This window comes from Numenius arquata, chromosome 12 (assembly GCF_964106895.1).
Source record: "Numenius arquata chromosome 12, bNumArq3.hap1.1, whole genome shotgun sequence".
Taxonomy (NCBI): domain Eukaryota; kingdom Metazoa; phylum Chordata; class Aves; order Charadriiformes; family Scolopacidae; genus Numenius; species Numenius arquata.
The window spans coordinates 38931771-38958031 of record NC_133587.1 but is presented as its reverse complement, the minus strand read 5'-3'; the positions used below and the strand labels follow the sequence as shown (position 1 = coordinate 38958031).

At 40.2% G+C, this 26261-nt stretch overlaps 1 protein-coding gene across 1 annotated transcript; it reads right to left on the bottom strand.

Moving 5' to 3' along the window:
• Positions 1-1075: 1075 nt before the first annotated feature.
• EXOG (exo/endonuclease G) lies at positions 1076-22155 on the bottom strand. Its single transcript, XM_074157357.1, has 6 exons — positions 21953-22155; positions 20610-20759; positions 17958-18097; positions 16150-16226; positions 13034-13148; positions 1076-1666 (listed from the first exon to the last, which is right to left on the bottom strand). The coding sequence occupies exons 1-6, from the start codon at positions 22098-22100 to the stop codon at positions 1205-1207; spliced, it is 1092 nt and encodes a 363-aa protein (XP_074013458.1). The 5' UTR covers positions 22101-22155; the 3' UTR covers positions 1076-1204.
• Between the last annotated feature and the right edge of the window lie 4106 nt (positions 22156-26261).

The following is a 26261-nucleotide window of genomic DNA, read 5'->3' as shown; positions in this document are numbered from 1 at the left end:
TGTTTTTATGGTCCAACTCCAAATTTATACAGATTCTTACAATTAACAAAACCCACATCTGAATCAATTTCCTGTTTTTACTCTTTCTTTCTAGATGAAAAATCTCAAGAGAATATAAGTCACACTAATTTATGTCTGAAATTCAAGATGTATACACAAATATGTCTGAAATTCAAGAGGTATACACAAATAAAGTACAAAACTAATGAAAAAAAAACCTCATTAAATCTCCAAACCATATGCAAATCTGAGTAACTTCAGTTGCTGCTGAAACAGAACTGGAAATGCATTTTTAGTCAATCTTCTGCTTTCATGTAGAAGTTTTGTTGTGCTGACACAGGGCAGAAAGGCAGCGAGTGCCTACCACAGACAAACAAAAAGCAAGCAGTGCTCACCTCTCCAATCAAACAGTGTGCAAGAAACCACATCTATCCAAACTTAGTGGTGAAAATGAAATATTAAGCTTACATTTATTTTACCAAGACCAAATCTACACCGGTAGCAACTTCTGTAAAGTGTGTTTCTATTGTTTTTTTTTTTTAAAATGCAGTATTATACACGAATAGAAGAAGCCTGCTGCAAATGACAACAGCCGACAGCTACTGACATGCTAAAGTATCTGAGGCACACAAGGTCAGGAGAGGTAAGAGACAATCCGGTTTAGTTAACACAACTAAGTAAAGACTGTAAGGGATTCAGATTATGTCCTACAGGTCTCTAACAAAAGCATTAAATGAAATATTTCTAAATTAATTTATTTTTTTAAACATCCCAGAAAGTACCATTGCTTCTACAGCATCAAAATGAAAGACATTTGCAGGCGGAATTACATTTAAACATGTTCCAGTTATACTCCCAAGGTGTCTACTGTCTATTTTTATAATATTCCTAGAAGGGATTCCATACAAACCCCAAGTCTGACGTCTCGCTTGGAAAATAGCACAAAGCCTTTTCTGGAGGTCCAGTAATCTATTCATGCCAGAAAGGGGTCATTTTCATTTCCCACATCTAAGTACTGCAACAAACCACGTGTGTGCATCACGTTACACAAGAATGAATGCTACTCCGAAGCCATCAGCTTTCAAATGTTTCTTTATTGTTTTCACAGTTCAAAAAAGGATAATTCATAGAGCCCTTGTCTTTGTGTTTGCCTTCAGGTCCCCTTTCAAAGTACAAAATCCCAAATATCTTCCCGAACAAGCACTCAGCCAGCTTTCCCCTCTCTAGCTGCTACTTGTTTTTCCTGCAGTAGTTGTTCTTCCTTCTTCTTGTGAAGCTTTAGCAGATACTCATCAGGCTCAATTCCTGCCTCCCGTAACTCCGACATGGCTTTCTCCAACCGGTGCAACGTGCGGGCACTCTGCACTTTTCGAGCAGTGATGTACAACGTGAATTCCTTGAAGCCTATCAGTTTGCAGGTATCCACCTCGCAGATATTTTTAGCATCTTTGGTTTTGTTCACCTGGGGGAAGAAAACTAAGCCTGACATTTTTTCCAGATCTTCAACATTTACTTGGAACTCAGTCAGCTGATGATTGAAGCCTATGGGATCGTTCGGCACCACAAAAGCCCCCAGTACTAAGGGCTCTGTAGACGTTCTGCTCCGTCTGGCGAGGATCACCTTGTAGAGGTGGGATGGCACAGCTACATCATCCTCCCCGATTACCTGTCAAAAGGAAAGTTGTTACAGATACAGATTTTATCAGTTGAGGGGAAAAAAAACCCAGCACATAACTACACATCAAAATCACGTATAATGTTATCAGACTAGACGCTGAGGTGGAAAGCACCATTTCATTGCACCTCCTTATATAGTTGGTTAGGAATGAGCTAGTTATTTGATGCCAGAATAACTCTCTCAAAGAAGAAAAGCAGAGCAAAGAACACTTCGCTGCAGGGTCTTTTAGCCACTGTTGGTAGGAGACTTTCCCAGAAGGTTCTCTGCTTTCCACCTGTAACACCACTGACTTTGTATTATACTGTTAAGAAGGATGATGCAGAAAAAAGGTCAAAAGGTTAGTCAGTAATTGCCTAAATATTTGTAAAGATCTGTGACAAGGAGCTCTGGTAGAAGAACGAACTCAAATCCCCCGAGCAGATCCAACTTCAGTTACAGCTCAAACTGAACTGGAACCAAATCTGAAAAACACATCAGGGAAAGAGGGAGTCAGCCAAGACTCCCTAATCCTGGTGCAGATCTGTAAGTGTAGCTGACTTGAAGGGCTGCTAGAGCTCCTTTCTCATACCGCATCACACTGTTAATGCTTGGAATGCTGTTTTCAGCAACAGTGACTCAATATTAAGTTCCTGACCTGACAGTTCCAAATTATGTGGTTTTTAATATGCATTTCAAATTAACTCACTTTCTCTCAGTTATTTTTTGTATCTCTATTACCCATAAACAGGCTGTATTTAAAAGCTACATTACCCAACTAAGCTTTTTTTTTGAAGGAATCTGGATATAAAGAAGTACATTCAATGACTCAGTACCTTGGAAGAGAAGTCTATCCAAAGAAAATGCACCTATTTTTTACATAAATTCACTATGATTCAACTCAAGAGCTTGTACATGTTGGGTTTCGTGCTGCGTCACTCAGACCAGGATCCAGGAATCTAACTCAAGGACCAGCAGGGGACAATCACGACTCCAAATTCAAGTGAAATCTGTTAAAAGCTCACACATGTATGTATACAGCAGACACATCACCTTGTGTCAGTAATAAGTCCAAGGGAATATACCTAGTGGTGATAAATGTAACATCTCCGGTATTCAAACAGTGACAGCCTGTATTAGGCTTTTTTTTTCCTTCAATGTTGCTGAACTGAATCTGCCATGTTAACAACGTACAACAGGCTCACGTGGGAAAAATCTGAGTTTCGCGTAACAACCCTTCTAAAATTTGTGCTTTTATTCTAATGGCAACAGAAGAAAAAGATGCAGATGCCTTACAAGAACTACAAAGGCAACTCGTTTTATACATAAAATCCAGCAATCTGGTATCATTTCCAATATTTGCAATACCTGCAAAAGCAGACTGTTTTGATTTTTGACAGCTTTTGTTAGATACAGTTAAAATACAGTTTCAGAGAAAGCAGGTATTTATTTCACTGCCACAACCGATCACATTAATTGAAAGTATTTTACCAACTAATCCCATATATCAGTTCAGACATGATTTATCCATTCATATATTCAGTATAACTCAGTCACAAACGAAACACTTCTTATGTGCGCTTTATTCTGAGACTATTCAGCACTTCTGCAAAAGAAAATGTTTTTAAAACTAAACTTCGCCCGTGGCTACTGAACCAAGGTTCACATCAGTCTGTTCCAATACTTAACTCATTTCAGTTATGAATTCTTTCAGTGCTTGTAGTATCTTCTACCTCTGTTGTCAGTTTTTTAAATCACCAGTCTTTAAGTCTTACTGGTTAGACCAAAACCAGAGAAAGTACCTTCAGGAGAAAGGGAAACCTCTGATGATTAAAGTTGTTTCATGTTTTGTATAATAATAATATATTTATAACACTACTACTGTCTCTGGCAGACACGCGCTCCTAGATTTCTTTACTCTATTACAGAATATTTCCCCCCCTTCCCTAAATTAGACTATTTAATGGCTTTGCTGTAGTTTAAACTTTTTTTGTTGTGCTTTTTTACAAAAACGATCTTGCTTATACCACCAACCTTCTCCTAAATAAAGCTCTGCCTAGACATCTAACAGTCATTGAAACTGTTAAGCAATAAATAAATGCCTCAGGCCAAATCTACTTTCCCTTTCAATGACGACAGATGTCTTGATAGGGAAATTAGAGCTCCTGAGTGTCAAAGCACTTTGCATTTAGCATTCAGTGTGGGTGAAACTAGAGTTACAGCTCCTCGGGATCAACTGCATAAATAATCAAAACTGACTGATGCACAGGTAATTTTAAAGTATACTAAAAACGCGTCAACACTCTCTTGTATCTGGTAGGTTAAAGGCGAATTAAAAAATGGATGGTCTTGGGAGTTTAACCTGTTTGAGACGGGTGGCACTCAAGCTAGGGAGTACACGCAATGTATCGGGGGTGAGAGGGAGGGAGCCAAGAAGCATGGAAAGCCCTGAGGGGGAGAGGAGGGAGTTCACATTTCTGTAGTCACCCAAGATTGTGACTGACACTGCTGAAGGCAAAAGGCTGGAGCTCCTTTTCTCTCCCTGGAGCAGGGAGCTTGCAGGGGCTGCACTGTGATCCCACCTCCTGCCCGCTCCCAGGGCATGGTGAGGAGGACAAGGCTGTCCACAGCCGCACTGTGCCCTGAAGCTGCCATAGCCTCCTGAGAGAAGGCAGTAGCAACACTAAACCCTGTTCACCAGATTTTCCCTGGGCCAACAATCTCCTGACCTTCAGCATTCCTGTGCAGTATGGCCTGCACTGCCTTTTCCAGGCCTCTTCACATACTTTTTTCCCCGCTATAAATACATGTATATGTACTTGGTCCTCCTTAGCTCGGCTCCCTCCCCTTCTCAACACCTCCCACGCACATACACATACCAGCATCCTCTGTCTGTTGTATAAAAGACTAGAGGAAGGGTGAACACGCAGATGGAGATGCTACAAGTATCTCCAATTAGGGGGTAGATGGCATATGTAAAACAAACAGGTGAATGCGCGTGGAGTGAGCAAGCAGAGGGAACCGGGGATTGAGTCTGAGGACTGAGTGGGTGGATAGAAAGGCTGGGGGATGAATAGAGCCGCACACAGAATAGCTAGGTATCAAATGGAAATGCTGAATGCCTGGAGTGGGTGTTAAGGGAAAACAGACCCTGTGCTTATGTAATAATATGCAAATGTATATATTCTATGCAAAATAATACACATTTGTGGCTAGTATAGGCCCTTATGAAGGAGGGAAGGAAAGAAGGAAAAAGAGGACTTGTTCAAAATTAAGGAAGGGTTGGCCCTTTGAGAAATGTAGTTCCAAATGCAACTCATCTCTACACAGGCAACGGCCATACATGTAATTTATGTACCACTTCAGTTCCACATAAGCTCTCTTTTGAGGATTTAAATAAAAATTTAAGTAGTACTCGGGCTTTATACTAGTCCTCTGAATAGCAGTAAACTACTTCTGTAATTACTTCACTGAGTTCTAATACTGTTAAAGTGATTAAAACAAACTTCAGCCTACCGAACAGCCAGAGTCCACAAATGACCTTTCCTTACATAAAACAGGGCATAAAAGTTCTATCCCCAGCTCATTCTGCTGGAGGAGAACACCATCAAAGGAAGGTGCCTGATTTCTCCAACAGAGTAAATATGCATGACAAAGAATATATGTTTTTTCCTGAAGTTTAATGCTCCTGTGAACAGGATGCATCACCAATAATTTATGCAGTCAGCACGACCCAATGATTTCTGTTAAATGCAGTTCTGGACCACGCCATAATATTTCCATCATTATGCTCTGTAATATACCACAATTTGCTTTTTTATGGGAGTAGATACAGAAGCTGCAGATCAATGTTTCTGTAGATTTGCCCCCCACACACAGCTCAACTGCCTGGAGAAAGAAGTAAAGCGTGATTCTGCAGAAGTGGAAGTTTGCAACAGGCAATAGGCAGGAAAAACAAACTCAACAATTCATTTCCTATTGCCATCTAGAGGATTTTCCTACCTAACTGCAGCAGCCTGAATCACCGTTCTGATCTGCACCATCCCGTTTATCTCAATGCATGCCTACCAGAGGCAGATAGCATATGCTCCCATTGTAACAGGATAGAAAATGGGTTAAGATTATCCATGCACAGATGTTGATTTTGATTTGTGCTTGTCTATCCACAGGCAGCAGATGATCTTTCAGCAATCAATGCCTGAAAGAGCTCTCTGTCCCAGCTGGAAAAGAACAAGTTTTTAATAATATCTGTGATTCAAAAAAAAATTTCTTGCGCTAATACATGCAAGAAAAAACTGCTGAAAATCACTGCATTCACACCATATTGATAACAGGCCACAAGGTAACTTTTTGTGTCATCCTTTGAAAATTTCCTTTTTGCTATTCCTATAAAATTTTCCTTAATCTTTCAAAATTTCAACAGCCTCATAACAGGAAAAAAAAAAAGGACTCCAGCTAAAAGCCTTCTTTTTATAGCATTAATAATATTCCTTTCCCATAATCAGCTGGGAAACCAACGCAAAATTTCAGATACAGTTTCTCTTTGCTGTCTGTATCAGTTCAACATAAAAATGTTCATTGCTTAAAGTTTTGGCAGCTGCTCATTCCTTTCACTTTTGCTTTGCTCTGTTTTCTCTGGTGAGCTCATGCTGGCTGAAGCCATAAGACTGAACTGATGTTGTCTAATAATGCAATATTATGATAATGTCATTTTCAGCATATTGTTTATTGTTTATTATTATTATTAACATTGTTATTGACATTCCACAAATGCGTATAAATATGTTCTACTCCTCAATGCCCAATTAAAGGTGGACAGCTGTCATGAGTGCCGGCCATTAAAATGTGTGCAATTCCTGACATTAAGAGATGTTTACATATTGCTAAAATAACAAACGTGTCGGTAAGCAGCCTTACAAGCTTAAAGAGCTCACAGGGACAGATAAAAGATAAGGGCAGAAGTAACACGATTTCTTAAAAAAGAGAGAACTCAGTGAGCTTTGACAAATTCGGTCTCATAGCCCTGGATGGGGATTTGTCTTAAGCTTGGCTTTCCTCATGATTTTGGCCAAATCATTAAACTGTTCTTGACTGTACCTTTTAAAATTGGAGGAAGGAAAAATGTGATAATATTTGTGGAGTGCTGAAGTATCAGAATAAACAACGAAGATATCTGCTAATAGCACCTAGGGTAAGTTTAAGCATATGGCATTAACTAACGTCACCTTCCTGGTGGCAGTCAGATAAATACAGGGCAAAGCAGTCCCTAAAAATTAACAGTTTGGAATTTATGAGAAAGAAAACTCGATTCTTACATAAACAGGAGAAAAGGAATATATACACTGTAATGGCAGAACACTTTATATTAGAAGAAAACAGTGTTACTCTTTCTAGAAATTTTAAAACATACATAAACGTTGTAATATTTTTATTTTATACTGAACTTGTTACAGCTTCCCAGAGTGGTAAGAAACCTATCATCTTTTGAAAAGGTAGGAATAATTTTTAAAAGAAAGGACTCATGAATCTAAAAGTAGTATTTTGCCACCTAGTGTCTAGAAAGTGAAAACCAACTGTGAAAAGAATTAGCAGAAGGGACTAGCCTTTCATCAGCAAGGGCTCCAGCTCTGGATTGGCAATTATCTGAGATTCTCTTAGAACCTGGTAAACAGAAATCACATTCAATCATTCCTTAACTGCCAGCACACACTGAAGAGTCCTTGCCTCAGAGAGTACCATCATCAAATACATTAAAATGATAGCTCCAGAAATTCCTTCTGTACTCCAGTAACCGTTTCTCTCCTCTCTTTCTCTGAATAATAACTAGATTTTAGAACAAAGCCATACTGCAAATCAGAATTGCCTGAGAAGAAGCATACACACAATTCTCTATGTAACAGTTCCTCCATATATGTCTGGCAGTAACAAAATTAAGACTTCTGTCACATTTCTTGATGGACAGAATTCAATGACATCATTCGTGCCACCCAAAATAGGACTGTAGCTTTCTCTGAATAGGCATTTGTTTTTAGCTCTAACTTGAGGCATGATACTGGCCAGGCCCATCAGATGTTTTATTGTAGATAAGATCATTCCTGCTGATACAACTCTGGGTTTGACAAGCCAGAGTTATATTACAATCTGGTACTCAATTCTGTATAGAAACAGACTTTCTGTTAGTATAAAAAATTACATTTGCTACTAGTATAATTTTATTTACTCGATCATTGTGACAGCATTAACTGCCTCCACTAGTTCCTTCTGGATTTGTGTTAGGTAGCACTGAATCTGTTGATAGTTTTTTCCCCCCACATTTGGGAGAACTGTCAGATGGCACTGAGAAGAGCTGAGGGGTGTGAAGGCAGACCTAGCAATACAGAAAACAGAAAATACTAGAGATAAAGATCAAAATAACAATCTGCAACAACACCGCATTGCCAAGCGCTACAAAATGCAAATGTATGTACTTCAGGAAAATTTAATTTATTACGGCTGGTCTGATTGCTATTGCCAAATCATTCGGCAATCCTAAAAAATAAATAATAATAATAAAAAAAAGAGATGGTAAAAAAAAAAAGCTGTGCCTAAATACATAGCTATGGCATTAAAAGACAGGCACACCAATCCAATCCTCCCCCCTTTTTTTTTTTTTAAATAAAGAGGGTGTGCATACACATTATGATACTGTATTTACATGATGACAGACTACTACATCCACAGAATCCATTTAGTTTATTTAACACTGAATCCACTACAGTCCCTATCACCACTCTTCCCATAATAAAAGAACCTTCGGGATGGGTACAGTGCTAAATAAAAGCAACCCCATAAATCTATCCTGCACCTTTGGTGTCTCTTCTCCACTCTTAACCCAGTGTCTATTATTTTCATTTGTACATCATGTCTAAATTTAGGGCTGACAGAGCTCTAGTTGTTTACACCAGCTGATCTAAGGTCTAGCCCTTTGCACAGAAGTTTTATGGGACATGTATAATGGACCTAGATCCATTAGTTGCCTGTGTAGCCTTGAGCCCATTTGGAGACGCCAACAAATAGTAATAGTCCTGAAGTTTATCTCCTCCTTTAATGAGGACTCCTTCCCCTACAGTATCGTGGCTAGGAGAAAACCTCTACTACTTCTGAAAGTTGACTGAAGAAAACCATGAAGTACCGTCTTATATTTGAGAGGTGCAATTAGTTTCCCAGGGACTTACTTGCCACAGAACTGGATGACAAGTAAGTACATCTTCTGATACAGTCACTGTGCATCTCTGGCCCAGCCTAGTTATTCAATTTTGAAAATTAAACAGCAGTCACAATTCCAGTATGAACCTAGCATATCACTAAAAAGTACATAAAAATGTCTTCTTCAACAAACAAAATGTTATCTAAACTGTACTTTTGTTCACCAGCCATAGCCAATTTTTCTTAAACTAGTATTTACTACTCTGGCACTGGGAATAAGAAGGGTGGAGCACTGAGCATGATGCAGTAGAATTATTGCAAAATTTGTATTTCAAGCTCCAAATCTGCTGACAGAGGAAAATCACTGAAGTGACAGTCACTGGAGAACAGTAATGTATAAAACAAGACAACGTCATTTTGATTTGATCTGGACAAAACCAAAAAACCTGCATCTGCCTCTCCAATGACGCAGAACAGATTTTTCCTGTTGGCATTCTATTTTACATATATTCTCAAAATATGTTTTTCAGATACCAAGCATGGTCATCAATCTACTCTTTGCAATAAAAGCCTCCGCTGGAGACAGATGAAATGACAGAACATATCTGAGGATACAGCAAGTTCAGCCAATAGATAGAACTACGCTGGCATCTAAGGAGTTCAAGGTTAATTCCCTTTCTGGAATTAAACAGCAAATGGTACCAGAGTCCAAGCAGGAACTGGGAACAATGCCATGACCGATGCTCTGTTTTTCCTCTATAGTGATCTAAAAATAACCTTTTTGGATGTCTGATGAGAAAAACACCAGCCTGTAAAGCCATGGATACATATTTCACCGCTCCTTTAGCCAAAACCAAGGAAACTAAGATTGAAGAGAGGATCTGAAATAAATCAATGCAGACACATTCACTGTAGTAGTTATGTTTTCTTTTTTCCACAGTTCTAGTCTCAGAGAAGAAAAACCTTAGAAAGAGCCCAACCTTAACAGTCACATTGCCAGATTACAGGTTGTGAGTTTCAGCACTACTGTATATCCTACAGCACCTCTCCTTAAACAGCACACACAAAGAAAAAGGACACCTTCTCACATCAACTTCATAAGCCCAAACAATAAGGACTAAAAGCCTTTCATTTTTAAGTCACTTGTTTGAACCCAGCAGAGTTCACTCCGGAAGACAGCTAAGAGGTACCTTCCCTTCCCGTTCAGCTGCCAACTCTTAGTGTGCTTGGTTTAGGGGCAGAATCCCAGGCTATCGAAATCAATGGCAATGACTGCAATTACATCCAAGGTACCTGTTTGAAAAGAACTTCTCTCCGGTGCTTTGACAGGTTGTGTTCCCTCTTCTAAGTGTATGTGTTGATGTACGAAGGGAAAAACAAACCAAACAAAACCCACACCACTCTCTTCTGAAGTTTCTTTCCCCAAAGGACAACTTCAATGGCAAACACAAGAACTTATGCTATAAAGAGATTTCAAAATAACAAATTCTCAGCCTGTATTTATTTACACTTAGGAGCATAGCCAAAGAGGACCCAAATCAAATAATTTAGTATTTAAAACAAAACAAAAACAAAATCCCCCAAATCAACAGTTTACTTTTCCCACCTGTAGACAGCATTATCTGTACTTAAACACAACTTAAATACAAATCAATTTACATACTGAATAACACCATAGGAAGTTAAGTAAAGGATTTATTAATGTGGCCTAATGGTGAAATAAAAACCCGAATACCATCATTCCACCGCTTTCAATCTCATGCTGAACTTCACTTCATAGTTTATATTAAGACCAAAACTGATAAAACATTCATAAAAGACCAGAGTTGTCATCAAACCCAAAGATGATGAAGACATCTTGGCAACAGACAAGAAAAGAACGATATGATAATCAAAGCAGCATGGACATTTTGTGCCACTATTATTCCATCACCGTATCCCGCTATCAAGTTACTTTGAATAAAAGCAGCAAGATGCAATGCCTTCTCTTATTTTTACCTGTGGAATACTAAAATTTACATTTCAAAACCAAAATGGAGAGCCAAGATCATTTTTCAGAAAATGTAATCTTTCTAAGTAAACAACTTCTCTAGAGAAAAACCAGAAAAAGATGACCCAGACTGTAGTGAAGCAGTTGATGAATGATTCAACTGCTTCCTGGAAAATCATTTTCAGTTATGAAATGTTCAAATCAGCTCAGGATTTTTAATTCTCTGCCATGCAAGACAAATATATATTTTTAGGGATAAAAAATAAATGCCATATCCTGACAGCTACAGAGAGGCAAATTCCAGCAAGCGAAGTGCAAGCCTGGAGAACTCTCACAGTACCATTCTGCGTGACAATAAGCCAAACGCTCAGATCCAAACTGTTGAAAGGGAACATCTCCCTCCTGCTCCCAGCCACGTGCTTTTGGACATATCTCATGCTGTCACCAGTAAGCGCTGGCCTCCTCTGTGTGCTGCTCTATCTTTCTACAGCAGTAGAAAACAAGCCCAGTAAGCAAATAAGGAGTCCAGTATGGATGGTTTTCTACTGCATTGGGTCATTAAGCATCTTGTGGGAGGATCTGACAGTCATCAGGACTGGCAGACAAGAGAAAGAACTGGGAAGTATAATAGGCAATAGCAAAGTCGGCGCTCTCCCTTTGGGTGGCAAGGAACCATTGCCAGTCTAAAACGTCTTTGTCATTAATTTATCATGTGGCATTGGTCGTATCCCTTAACCATGACTTATTTATCCACTTGAAAATAAGCACAGTTGTCACCTTGCTCGCAAAGATGCGGTGAGAGCTGAAGTCTGGAACTGCCGCTGAACATGAAAAAGACAAATTATCATTACTGCATTTTCATATGCATAACATATGACTGTCTGGGAAAAAAAATGACAAAAAAACCCAAAACTGAAGCTGTGATTTCATCACAGTCAAGGTTACAGATATGTGCCAGTGGGGACTCAACAGGCAGTTTTTGAAGAAGTAAAAAGGTAAAAGTAAACAGGAAAAATTACATTCTATCATGACCGAGTTCCAAGTAAAATCAAATAGAAATCAGCTGTCTATTTATAATGGAGAAATAGCCCCTAAATCTTACTGCTAAACAAGCCAGTGTTGAAAGCTGAACATGTCTCTCTTTTGTGTCTCTCATATCCCTCTGAAACAGGGGCTTGTTATAGCAAGTTCATTCATTGCTCCTCAGAGAACTAGTTGGACAGCTGCATCACTCATGAGCTGAAGCTGCAGTTGATCTGAGTACTTATTTTCAAGGAAAAGTGTTTTTTCAAGAGGTGCAAAATACAGCATTTATTATTTTGCATTATGCTAGCTTTCATCTAGAAACTGAAAACAGCAATAATATCTCATTACAGTAGGGTCAGAAGGTAAAACTCCCTCCCTTGAATACCTTACTGTGCTCAAATCCTACAGATGTCTAAACACATGCTTACAAAGAGTAAGTCAGAATAAGCAAGAATAAATCGACCTCTCAACTTGATAGCCTTTCCTATCAGTCTATCAGTGGCGGTTTCCAGAGACTGTGCATTTTCAATCCTAAATCTTCCGAGTGTTTTCAACAGGTAATAAAAAGGGGAGACCAAAAGAAGCCGGGGGGTTCCAGTACCATAGACCAGCAATCACATTGCATACACCTAAAACCTACTGAATTTGAACAAAGTCTTTCAATTGACTTTCGTATGATCAGAATCTCAGATGCAAGGCCTCATCTAAGTGATGTACACGGGATATCTCCAAACAACTGCTTTTGAATTTAATGGAGCACAGGCATTCCGGTACCCTATACAGGTTTGAGAAACCCACACTACCTTTGTATTGCACTGTTTCTAAGATTTATCAATAACTGACTCAATAGATGCCTACACATCAGCAAAACCCACTAACTCTCTGTTTAGATACTGTCATGTATTATAGAAGTCAGAAAACTGTTTTACTGCAGACTGTGAGCAGACATTTAATAGATCTCTCTTTGTAAATAAAACCAATTATTTTAAAATTATACCTTTTCATGTGTAGGCAAGATATAACATCTCTACTGAACTTGTCCCAACTAGTACTAGACATTTCACACATTCTGCATGTACTAGGATGTCTAATTTTGTTTTATCAAGCTACAATATTAATTTTAAATTAATAAAGTACTATTATCAGTGCACCGTTAACCCAGCAGCATATATACATACCTGATAAGTAACACTCTTCTTTCCATCATCACTTGTTTGAGGCAAGGTCAAAGGTCCAGAAACTACCCAAACGTCCTCAAATCTCTCGGTCAATTCCCGACAATACATTTCCATTCTGGAACATATTTATCAGATAGGGTGAAGTCAGCTGGGAAAACTTAACACAATAATCTATGAAACATACTGTGAGGGGCAAGATAAACTACTGACAGTTTGGAAGCATTTTTCCAAACCCATATGACTGACTCACAAGTCAAACAAGGTAAAATGTAGGCCCAAACCATACTTCTTCCCGCTTGTCCCAGGTCCACTTCGTTACAGAAAGGCATGTGTTATCATGCACATTTGAAAATTATTTCTGTGGCCTTACCACTTGTCCTGAAAATCTGAATTCTCTACTTACTCCCACGCTTGACACTAGAAGGATACTGTTGATGGTCACTTGGGATTAGTGACCTGTTTTAAACAGCAGGTTGTGGTGTTATTACTTTGCATATTACTGGATTTGTATGTTCCTCCCCAAGGAATCAATGTCCAGCAACAGACAACTCTTTCCATAGCTCAAAGTACTTAGGAAATTTTCTATGTGTCGTTCCCACAAGTCTACTTACTGGTTCTTTATATAAAGCTGCTTAAAAATAAAGTAGTATCTCCAGAAACATTATTTTTGCTTTTTAAACTAATTGATTCAGTTTACAGCGTAAAATTTTTTCCCAAATAAGAAGGTTTCTGGATCATGTCTATTTTACAAAATCCAAAACACTATAGCCTATTTTTGATCTAACACCCCAGGTGTTACAGAAATCACACACAGTGAGCATCCATCGGTCCTTTACTAAAGGTAAGGGTTGCACTGCCCTCAAATAGACAAACAGACCAGAACATGAGACAGATGAGCGCAGATAATCTGACTGCCTGTGTAAGGTGGATGTTTCACCCCCTTCTCTGTCTCATCCCTCATCTCTCTCCCTTGGGCCACCTTTAGCACTCTTCATCTGTCAATAACCCTGATAATATTCTCTTTTTCTTGTGCTGGATTAGCGAGTTAAATCAGCTCAACAAATCAGAATTAGCACGAATGAGCCCAACAAATCAGAATTAGGAGGAATGAACCCCTTCTTCTTTGGTAATAGCTGCCATGTGATATGCCAAAGCATTGACCACAAGCTGATTTTTTTCCTGCTGTTCTGAGCTTTGCTTCCAAGTAGCTCAGCTCCTCAGGCTGTCTCCCAGCATGGCAATAAAACATCACCTGGCACAAGGAAAGAATGGGAATAAATGCAGCTAGGGAGCAAAGTGCTTTCAGTGACAGCAGGGACAGAGATCAGATTACAATGACCATGAAACCGCACTCAGAACAAGACAGAAAACAACAGTTAAACATCAGGAAAGAAAGAAGCATGCATGTTGGTGGGTGGGAAGAAAATGAGAAATAAATACTAAGGTGCAGTTAGACCACACCACTGAACCAAGCCAATAGCTTACTATCTAACAGCTGGCTGAAAGATGCAGTCCTGCTCTCCCCTTTCCTACCGCTCCCCTTGTCTGCCCCAGCTGAGCAGTCCTATTCCATCTTCCGTGTTGGCTCTGGCACTCATCTCACCAGTTGATCCAATTTTCTAATCTGGCAGAAACATAACCAAGCAAAACAAAATGCGAGTCAGTTTAACTAGGTTAGCAAATGGAATTGACTCGCTGCAGTCAGGCTGGTACCAGAGCTGGAACTGGGAAAGCAGCAAAAGCACACGGCTAGAGGGCAAACACCACTTTAAAAAAACAGCAGATTGTTAAACTGACTAAGCTGTATTGCCTACCTGCACCTCAGAAGACAATTCAAGAAGCAAGCAATTAAAAAAAGAGACAGGAAGAGACTACTGAAGCCAGGAAGGGATACAACAAACATGAAACATGGTGTCCTTAAATTATTTATCATTAAAACAAGTGACTGACAAAACAAGTGGTACAAATACCTTGTTCATGTATTTAAACTGCAGGGATAAGGTGTTGGGGTTGGAAAAAAGTGGTAATAGCTGCTTAAACTGTGGGGCTGAGAGTGCAAGGGGAAATTTTCAAACACTCCCCACAATTTCCTGATTAGGGAAAGATCCTACTCAAGAGAAATAAAGAGGTTTTCCAACTTCAAATGCCTAGCTTTGGCATAAGGAAAGTTTATGCTCAAATACTTGAGGTATTAAGACAATGCAAAAAAAATCTCTTAAAATGTTACAGCATTTTATTTGTCTGTAAAACAGTATAACCTTACTGAACCCCTCATATGATTTTATATACATACTTATAAAACTGGAAAGCAATGTGTAGTTGAATGATGGTGCATTTTTTATAGACTTTTAGTACAGTACTGTACATAATTTTGCTAACCTTCCCTTGAGCAAAGCTTGCAAAATTCATCATTTTCCCCTCCTGTTTCTGCATCTTAACATTCTATAAGTCCAATGCAAGAAGCACTGGATGAATCCTACTTTTATTAATGTTTTCCTCTACTAAGAGGAAGGAAAGAATAAAATGCTATATGAAGAAAGTTTAAATTTATCGCTCACTTCATCTCCAAGCCAATCCAGCTGGCGCTTCCAAGTGACAGAGAACCTGCCTGGCTGCTACTTGGAAGCCAGCACTCGAAGAAACCCCTAAGACCTGAAGTAGTCATGACTCAGTGGGGAGCACTCAGTTCTCCAATTCAAAGTGAACCAGTGTCCACATACAGAGATGTGAATACTCTCGCACTGGAAGCGCTTTTTTGAGGAAGAGATGTTAAAGCAAGATCTAAATCCTTTCCTTGCTTCTACTGAATTTTCCTTAAGGACAGAGATGTTAAGCCTGGTACATTTACCCACATCAGCCAGAAGTAATTTTCTCTATTCTAAATAAATGTCCTCTGCAGTTTGACTGAATAAAGAACAAACGTAGCCGTTACACTGTTCTTGCACTGTGAGGACTGAGCTGCCTTTCATTTCAGAGAAGGTTGCTGTCGTCTCTACAGATAGTTTATAAAGTGCTCTAGAATATTGGGATATGAAGAAGCTTTAAAAATATAGCAGTTTTGATTTATGCCACTGCCTGACACTTTTCACTCATTTTACTTACAAGTAACTTCTCACCTGTTCCAAAATCCAGCATTATTTTCATAATTCTGAGGCACGATGTTAGACAGATAAAACGTTTCAGCCATGGCTGTCTGCATGCAGAAAGAAAATAATATAATTTCACTGAAATATTTACAAGCTGAAAACACATTTTAGAAGTTTTTGAATGAGAATCCATTTCTAGTTTAGTCTTAACATTATCAACATAAATGGTCAGACAAAACCTAAATCAGAGTATCCACAAAATTAGTTTGGATTAAGAGGTGCATAACTAAGGTGCAAACCTTGCAAACTATTTTTTTTTTTTTTTTTTTACAGAAACATAGCACAAGAACATCCAATTCTAGAGACACATAGGAATTACTTTGTTACCCAGGATCAGTTTTGTAATGCCTTTGGAAGGAAGCAGATACTCTTCCTTTTGAATGGGAAGTGTGCTTTCACCCATGCTTTTCATTTATTTGACTGCCTAAAGGCTACTTTTTTCTTTCCTTTACAAGAAAAAGTTTTATTAAAAATATTAACCAGTATTTTGCAAATCTTACCATGCAAATGATGAAATGATTTATGAGACCATAATGGTCAAACATCTACATATCTGCTTAATTTTATCTTTAAAAAGAGTCATAATCCTCTCTGAAGCTCACGTATCTCCAGATGTGAAGGATCTGGCGCTAAGAAACTACGCATATGCAGGGAAATACAGGAGAAAAAATTTCCAAGATCTTAACCCAGAATCTTCAGAGGTCCTGTATTTGGCAGTATTTTTCACATATTACTTCTTCAAAGCGAAGGGGCTGACAGAACTCCTCAGGATAATGAGCAAACACTACCTGCGCTAATTAAACTGTGAAATTAAATTTTTATAATCCTGTATTTGAAAGATTGTATTATCTCACTGCATTTCAACCCAGGTCCAGGAACTCTATGCACAGGTAGCTCACCAGAAAAAACCTCCTCACAAATAAATAACCACAAAGACACAGAAATAAAATGACTGGCTCTTTCATCCACCACATGCCACTGTGCTGTCACTCTGCCCCACTGCATACTACTCTGCCTGGCAGAAATACAAATTCAAACTGCTTCTTAATTGACAAATTACTGCATTAGGCACATTTCACAAGAGGATCCAATAAATCCCAGGCTGCTTTGTTAGTCAGCCAAGGCATTAGAGCATGCTTTTCTTACAGCTCAAATAAATGGCAGGTGAAGACATTTTATAGACTGCAAGAACTATGGCAAAAGAAGGTTCTAATTTACCTCATACACATTGCCAGAAAGGAAAAAGCCTTTTAAATCATCCAGGCAATCCCCTTGCCAATACAGAACAGTACTTAACGGTGTCTTTGCTTGGCCCAATCTAGCCTCAAACATCTCAGCACCTGTTGGTCAGGATGAAGTCATCGTTCCCCGTCTCCCTTTAACAGAGCTTCAGAACACACTTTGGAGGCTTGTTTGGTGAAGGTTATCATCTGCATTTTACAGGCTGACAATGTGACATACAAGAGGTTGAGAACACTATACAGTACCAGATATACTCACACCATCTTTGCCAAACCAGTTAATATAGGTGTGATTTAACGAAGAGAGGTATGTCACCAAAGGTTGCACCTGATTTAGATGCCTGAAGCAGACTGTGAGAGCATCCTACAGTGTTCAGTGAGGAACAGACCTTGTAACTCCTAGTCTAGCTCTGTGCATCAACAATGAGACCACGTTCAACCTCAAAACAAACTGCAAAAGGGAAGTTACACATTACTTCTAAGGGTCTTTTGACCCTTTCCAACTCATAAACATAAATAAAAAGAAAAAAATCCTACTGTTGAAAATTTGTTGTCTCCCGCTGGTGCCATGTGTCCTCGTGACCACCCGCTCCCAAGGTAGTCTTCGTTGACAGCACTAAACATTAGAGGGATGTTAGGATCTGGTCTGAATTTACAGTGCCTTCGGTCTGCGTTGCCTGAGGAATAACACACTAAATTGTTAAGTTATCATTAAACCATCATAACAACAAGACAAAAAGAACTGGTTCTGTCACATCTTGCCGAATGACCCATGCTTTAAGATTCTACACATCTATCTAAACTGGGTATTCTTCTCCTCAACCATAAAAAAGAATAATTCTGCTTAAATATCAGTGCTCCAGCTCAAAACTCTTCCCAGTACAGATTCACTTTTTAGGACAATGAAGATCTGTGTATCTTCACCAGCTGCAATTCCATTTTTATGTTTGAGCCGCTACAAGTGGCATTTTTTCCAAGTCTAGCCTGGAAGCAGAATGGGTGCATCTTGATAAAGTTACACTTGCTAAAACAACAAGCCCATTCAAGCAAAAGTGTTAAGTCATTTTTCCTTCATGGGCACAGAAGTAAGTGTAGAGCTTTCCTGTTCCCTTCTGGGCTTCTCCTTCTGCCTTTCCAGATATTTGGAAATCATGAACAAAAATGACAAGGCCTAAGATTTCTGGAAGATAAAAAACTCGGGGGGTGGGGGGAAGGCTTGTGGGGGGAGCCAACTTAACTGTTGCAGAGATGGCAGCCCACTCTAAGCTGCTATCTTTTCTAGGGAGCTTGTGACTTCTTCTCATGTTTAGCCCATATACCTATATTTGTGTCCTTGCACTGTATAAAGTCCCAGTCATCTCCTTAAAAAAAGAAATTAATTTGAGTAGGCTGCAACTTTGAGTCTACTTCATCCCAAAAAGCGACCGCTTCCTTGGAAAAGCGATGGCCAGAAGAGACTTGAATGAATCATTTTGGCACTGACGACCTCCAATAAGACACCATCTTTCAGAATTCTTACTTCTTTTAAGATTTTATTTAATCTCTGTATTTAAGACAAAGGGAAATTTACCAATTAAACTTGAAAAATGGAAAATATATCCTCATGTATTCTCTATTCACTGCTTTGATAAAAATGGGTAATTTCTTCTGTGATCAGATTTTTACATCTCATTTACATGTAAAGCTAATTTCTTCCCACCATATTTTTAGACATTTAAGTTCTGACTTATCACTATTTCTTTTTTACATCACATGGTTTCAAAACTCCAGTACATGAAAGGTTTTTGTGACCTTCCCTGAACGACACAGTTCTGCCTCAAATCTCAATTAGAATAGCTATCAATCAGACATAAATCAGAGCCGAATGCCTCAAGATGCTTAATTTCAACTTGCAAGTTAGTTGCATGTGATCATTTGAAAACTTTTTAACAATTCAGCTCTTAAGGCCCACTTGAAAGTAAGCCTGGAATTAGTGCTTTCTTCTCAGAAAGAAGTGGAATCGACGATGTTACTTAGGGGTTGGTTATAAATATTTTCAGGATCACACTTTTAATTTTGAAAGGTAATTCGAAGACAGTGATTAAGATATATTTAGAGGGCTACTGCATTCATAAAACACTTTACAATTATACAGTTACCTCCATTACTAATAATTTGCCTTATAAAAACTGAACTAATGCTATAAACTTAATTTACAATGACTGTATACCAGTCATATTTCATTCACTGCTGACAGCAAAAAAGCACTGAGCCTCTGTCATGCATAAAGAACGGGAGAGAGAGTATTAGATAATGCACATCAGAAAATACAACAGAACTGCATCAAAGTAAATAATGGCTGCAGTGAGTAGGTATGCCCTATCTAGCTTTGAACAATTACAACTGCTGATGCCCTTTGCTCCATTTTTCTATCACAGACGGACATTCATCTGTTCTTCTCATTCTGAACAAATCTCTTTAAGATGAAGATGTTTCTGTAGATGAAGCAGTCTGGCCGCTAAAGAACCTGAATCCACAAGCATTCAGACATATGCGGCAGTAACTGAACTGACATAAATTGGCCCACAGAACTAACTACACAAGCTAAGGAAGCAAGAGCAATTTTAAGTGCCTGAGCAATAACACTGAACTTTGCAGGTCTGAATCAGGTAAGAGAAGTTTCATTTTCAGTTTTTCATCTTCTCTACAGTCATGTTTTAAAGAGGTAAATTAAGCTTCCCTCCTCCAACATGGCTTACAGTGTTTACACCGACACAGATATATAAGTATCTGGTGCTAACAGACTGTTTCAACAATTCATAACTGAAATTTCTCACAGAGGGTAGTTCTAGTTCTTCTTCATTCTTCCCTTTCATACTCTGCCCTTGGGCCAACTCTATCTTACAGGCTTCAGGATGTTGCACGTTCAGTATCAGACTGGTCCCAACAAGAGAAAGAATACTGAACAAGCCAGCCAACTGGCAGTGACAGATTTCTTTTAAATCACTGGCAACATCAGCCTTAATGCTGTCATGAAGCTGACACCCACCCAGAGGCCAGCTGCCTCCAGTCACATTGTGAATGGGTGGAAATATCCGTATCTAGAGATCACTCTAGGATTTTTCACCCTGCCTGCTCCTAGGCCCACCTTCTGTGAGCTGCAAAGCCCACTCCGGTGCCATAAATGTAAGAAAATAAATACCAACATACCCAGTGTCTTCTGTTTTGAAATATGTTCAATCACCCATCTAGGCACCCGTTTTGCCTGGTCATAAGACAGTGCATGATTTGTGTAAAGTCTGGTCTCTGTTCCAGCTTCAGGGAATCCATATTTTTCCAGCAGAGACTCTTCTACTGGTTCTAAGGAGAAAAATAAACAGAAAGCCATCCAAAGGTGAAACGTGATCAGAAATATGGCAGTAAAAAAAGCATCTCAGTGGATGTAGACATACTGTATAGGGAACTACTCGAGGTTACTGCCACAATTATGACCTAAAAAATATTTAGAGAGCTATCCAGTGAAACTTCCTTCTACCAAGTTGTGCTCTTCGAGTCCTCACATGAGGACCTCAGCTCTAGGACTAACTCATCCACTCCAATGCCTTCACACATCTACATAGGAATCACTCCGGGCTGGCCTTAGAAAAAAAAGCTATTACATATTTAGGGGCAACTCAGGCAACAAGGAGTTACAGGCACAGATCACCACACACATTTCATCCTTCAGAACTGGAAATCTCACTCCTCCTCACGAACTGCGGGTTGTACGGGTTGTGCACAAGCACCAGTCCTGCCCTCACTGGGAACGCTTACGCTCTGTTAAATGAATGAAAGTTTCACTTTTGAGATTTTTTTTTTCTCAAGTAACATTTTTTCTCTCACAGAGGAATATTTACATCCGTCTTACTGACTTCCTCGTCCTCCAGCCATCTGTTTGACAGCAACTCAGGCTTTTACAGCCATTCTTCCTGTGCTTTCTGATGCTCCAGTAACTTCTAAAGCCTTCAGGCTGCAGTGAAAACCGATCATTCCCACCAGGCCCTGGAGCCCCCCCACAGCCCTGTCCCCACACCTTGCACCCCCAAAGCCCTCATACCCCCAAGCCAACAGCCCCCACTCCTTGGTGGCCTTGTCTGGCCTCCTGTCCTGACCTGAACTGTGTGGTCAAAGTAAACGTTCCCCATCGCTACACGGGAGGTTTGCAGCCATCGTGGTAGCCACAGAAAACCACTTTCCTCGCCTGTCACTACCATTTTGGTGTGAGCAGGTGCAGCAAGGGGAAGCTGCGTTTTTAACGAAGTAAGTTACAGCCCAGCATCCCCAACCAACCTCCTCCCCCCTCCGCCCGGCGCAGGAACGCGGGGAACTCCCCGCCCCGCTCCGAGCACCGAGGGATGGAGGGACCGGGGAGAAGCCTGCTCTGAGGAGAGGGAGCGGGTTTAGAGGCGGGGGTGTCTGTAGGGATCGGGGCCGCGCTGAGGAGCCGCCGCTCCCGCCCCGGGGAGACAAGGGGGCCGCCGCGCCCGGCCTCCCCTCTGCTCCGCTCCTCTTACCCTCCGGCAGGGCTCGCCCGGGGACCGGCTCCGGCTGTCTCTGGCTGCGGAGGACCCACCACGCAGCCCAGCACGAAGCGGCGGCGCCCGCCGCGGCCCCGCAGACGAAGCCGCCCAGAAAGCGGCGGTGGCGGCGAAAGGCCGCCATGGCGGCGTGCGGAGGAAGCGGGGGGAGCGGCGCCGCGGGGGGAGCGGCGCCGCGCTGCACCGCAGCGCCCCCTACCGGCCCGCCCGCTCCACCGCGGCGGCGCCGGGCTGCCATGGCGGCATCGCCTCAGCGGGGCGGCGGCCCCGGCTGTCGTTTCCCCGGGGAACCGACACGCCAGGAACGATCGGAGCGGGATTTACCCGAGCGCTCTGAAAAGGGGAGAGCCAAGGCGTGGGGCTTGGCCTCATAGGGACTACAGGGACCGCCCGGAAAGGGGTGGCTAGAGTAGCCCCCCGGCCGGCGAGGCTGTGGGTGATGGATGGCTCTGGGTTCAGACCCCATTTGGTCATTTGACATCAGGCTCTTTATAAGGAAAACCACCAGCCTGGTTATTACTATTTTTACTTCACAGGTGCCTGTTCATGTTCATATGGGCCTCATGTGAGTCCACTGTAAGCATTTCCAACCCAGCACCAAGCAAGAGGTATTTTTGCTGAAAAAAAAGGGACCAGTTTAGCAATGGAAAACACCGAAGCATGAAGGCTTCGTCGCCACACCATCACTTCACTGCGGGCAGCTTGCCCAGAGAGGCCCGGCCATGCTTCAGTTGCTGGCTGAGGGCATCTTCTTCCCTCGTGTTGTGGGGATTACAGAGCCCAGCGTGCTGCTACGAGTTCAAGGAGCTCAAGCTTTTTACTATTTTTTTTTTTTTTTTTAATCTTTTTCCAGGTCAAGCCTCCCTAACCTCACTGATTCTTGTTTGGTATTCAGCTGAAGCAGGGGGAGGGGTGGGAAATACCCCAAACCCATGGTGTATGGAAGCTGCGTCTCAGTCCCTCACAGAATCTTAGTGGTTGGAAGGGACCTTTGAGATCATCGAGTCCAACCACATTAAAAAAAAAAAAAAAAACCCCAAAAAAAACACAACAAACAAAAAAACACAACACACAAAACCAAACAAACAACAACCCCCCCCCCCCCCCAAAAAAAGAAAAAAAAAGCACCCACCAACTAAACCCCACACCCACAACCCCACACACAACACCCCACCACAAACCAACAATCCCAGGCACTAGAGCATGCCCTGAAGAGCCACGTCTACACGTTTCTTAAATACCTCCAGGGATGGTGACTCCACCACCTCCCTGGGCAGGCTGCTCCAGTGCTTGACCACTCTTTCAGTAAAGTAATTCTTCCTAATATCTAATCTAAACCTCCCTTGCCGCAGCTTCATAGCATTTCCTCTGGTCCTGTCGTTATTCCCTTGGGAGAAGAGGCCAACCCCCGCCTCTCTACAGTTTCCTTTCAGATAGTTGTAGAGGGCAATGAGGTCTCCCCTCAGCCTCCTCTTCTCCAAACTAAATATGCCCAGATGCTCGCCCTGACGGCCGGTACCTCACGCTGAAGCTGTTTCCCTGACTGGGAACAGGCCCCACAGCACTTGTGCACGCTCTGTGTTTGCTAACAACAAAGTTAACTTCGCAACACCCTTAAAAGGATGCAGCAATTCCAGCTAATTCCCTCTTGCCTTTAGAGGAGTTAGTCAGCAAATGATATGTAGAAGTACAGGCTTCAGCGATGCCTCTGCAGGGACGTTGTTAGGGCTTTTGGACAGCAGAGATACCATTAAAACAGCAAAACATTCTTCTATAAAAAAGGAAATACTCCAGCTAGATGCCAAAGACAATAAAATACCAATGATTTTTAACGTCGCACCAACAAGAGAAGCAGTTATTTGTAATTTACTGTTTATTTTCATATACAAAAAGATAAACTTGAAATAGTTCTTTCTAGTTTTTTTCCTCCTATCTGTTGGGGTGTAGCTGCTTCACACAGGGCAAATACTACATTCATACTGGTTTATTCGGACACCCAGTGCAAAGCTGAAGCAGCAAAACTCCAACTTGGCAGATCTAATTTCAAACTTGAGACTCATTTCTAAAATACCACAGTAAAAAGGAACAAAGATCCACTGCAAATTCATGAACTATGATACAATGTTCTTGCCAAAATGTCTTCATTTCATAACTGCAATACAATGGATGTCTGCATTAGGCCATTTTATATATACATTTTATATATATATACTTTTGCAGAATATATATATAATATACATATATAAAAAATCAGCACACTTCAATCCAAAAGGGGTTACAGCAACGAGCTTAACTCTCTGTATACTTTTTTCTTTAACAGGATACTTTAGTATAACTTTTGTTAACTCAGTAGTACAAGCTATCTCTGTTCTACATTTTTATAGCTACAAGAGTGAAATATAACCTACAACATTTACATTTCACATATCTTGGTATACAAACAGTACTTATTGAATTTGAGCCAAGGACCAAAAGACTCCTTAAAAATTATTTCACCATCTGATAGAGCTTCCTGTAATTTACACTCAGTTTATTCTGCAATCTTCTAAATCATTTACTTAATCTCATAGTTTGAGTTTAAACCCATTCAAACTGGAAATCCTGGAGAAACAGGTTACTGCAAACTCTTATGTATACTCTATATATACAAGTTAAGTAACACAGCGTAATAAGACTTAGCTATTTATCCTAAAACTGATATACACATATTTCACTACGCTAGACAAGTCTTAGGATTTTTATTTTATTTCTTTAAATAAAGCACAAATTTAGAAGTAGCTGGTAAAACTTACAATAAGATGGTTTAAAATGACAAATGGTTAGGGTGAGATTTCTTTCTGCTGGTGCCAAAACATTTTCTTGTGAGTTTTGTACTATGCTGTGTTGTTTAACTGTATGTGTCTAATGTTACATGCAGAAAGCTCTTTCCACAAGAATTGACATCAAACTGTACTTAGGTCAACTTTACATTATAAAATTTGTCAAACTTAAGGACGAATGTGAAAATATTAACAGGTGAAAGATTAGGCTTTCAACTCTATCATGAGGATCATGCAGAATTCATAAGCAGATAGTTTGAGCAGATTGACAATGGCATTGTGCGGACTTATGGCATAGAATTGAGGTCAAGAATGTTACTTAGTTTGCAGTAACCACCTCCTTCAATTCTCATCCACCAACAGATCAACTTTTGCATCATAGTTATTCCATTGGAAGGCTGTCAGCATTGCAAAATGCCTCCTTCTGGGAGATTTTAGTACTTTTGTAAATGATTTACCAAAGATAATCATAAACCATCAATAGCCATAGAAACATTAGACAGTCGAGGAAAAAATGGGGAAAGAGAAACATCTCCTTTTCTTCCTTTAGTCATAGTAAATTAATTACTAGTAATTAATTAAATGGATTACTAGTAATAGTAAATTCATTACTATTTGGATTGGAAACCTACTATTTTGTCCAAGTAAAATACAGACTGTAATGTTGCATCAGCTACATGGATACATTTTTTAAAAACAGGCATTTGGGAGGGGAACACGTACAGTAAAATGTTAATGAAAAGAATGGTCTGACTTTTTGTTTTTCCCCAGAAAATCTATCCCGAACAGAATTCTCTTCAGCAAAGTACCATTAAGGAGAAGTCACTGTGGTTGAAGGTCTGCTTTTATGAGAAGGTTCTTGGGAGAAGGTAGCTGGAAAAAGGAAATGGCTAAATAAGTTCTAGGTCTCACCAACACGTGTTTTACTCCAGTGCCAAGTCGACCTTGAGGAGCTATGAAATGCTCCAACCTCCTTCTCCTCTCTCATGGTTGGATTTTTGGTTTGGGTGTTTTTTACGTTTTTTTCTAGGTGTTTTGTTTTTAACAGGGGTGGCAATGCAGAGATGCCAGTGACTATCGATTTAGGATTTTAATTGACTAGGATGGTTACTGGTTAAACTTCAGTTCCTCAAAACAGTTGACTACAGTATGGCCAATGCCTTCCTTTTCACAAAAACAGAAGCTATGAAGTCTTCCCAGAATATGCTTTAGTTTTGCAATACTAACCTTACTGGAATGTTGTACACTGAGGTGTTCTTTTTTTGTTTTATAACAACTGGAAAGATTAAGAGGCCTCTGCTTCAAAATTGGCTAAAAAAAATGCAGAAAGAGTGTTTTAATCACATCATCTGCCCCATTAAAATACTGAAATAAAAGGCGAACAAAGGAAGCACTTTTCAGAAAACACTTTCTCAATATCTAGCCAGCACAATGCCATTATAGAGCTTCCGAGAAGCCCTTTTGGT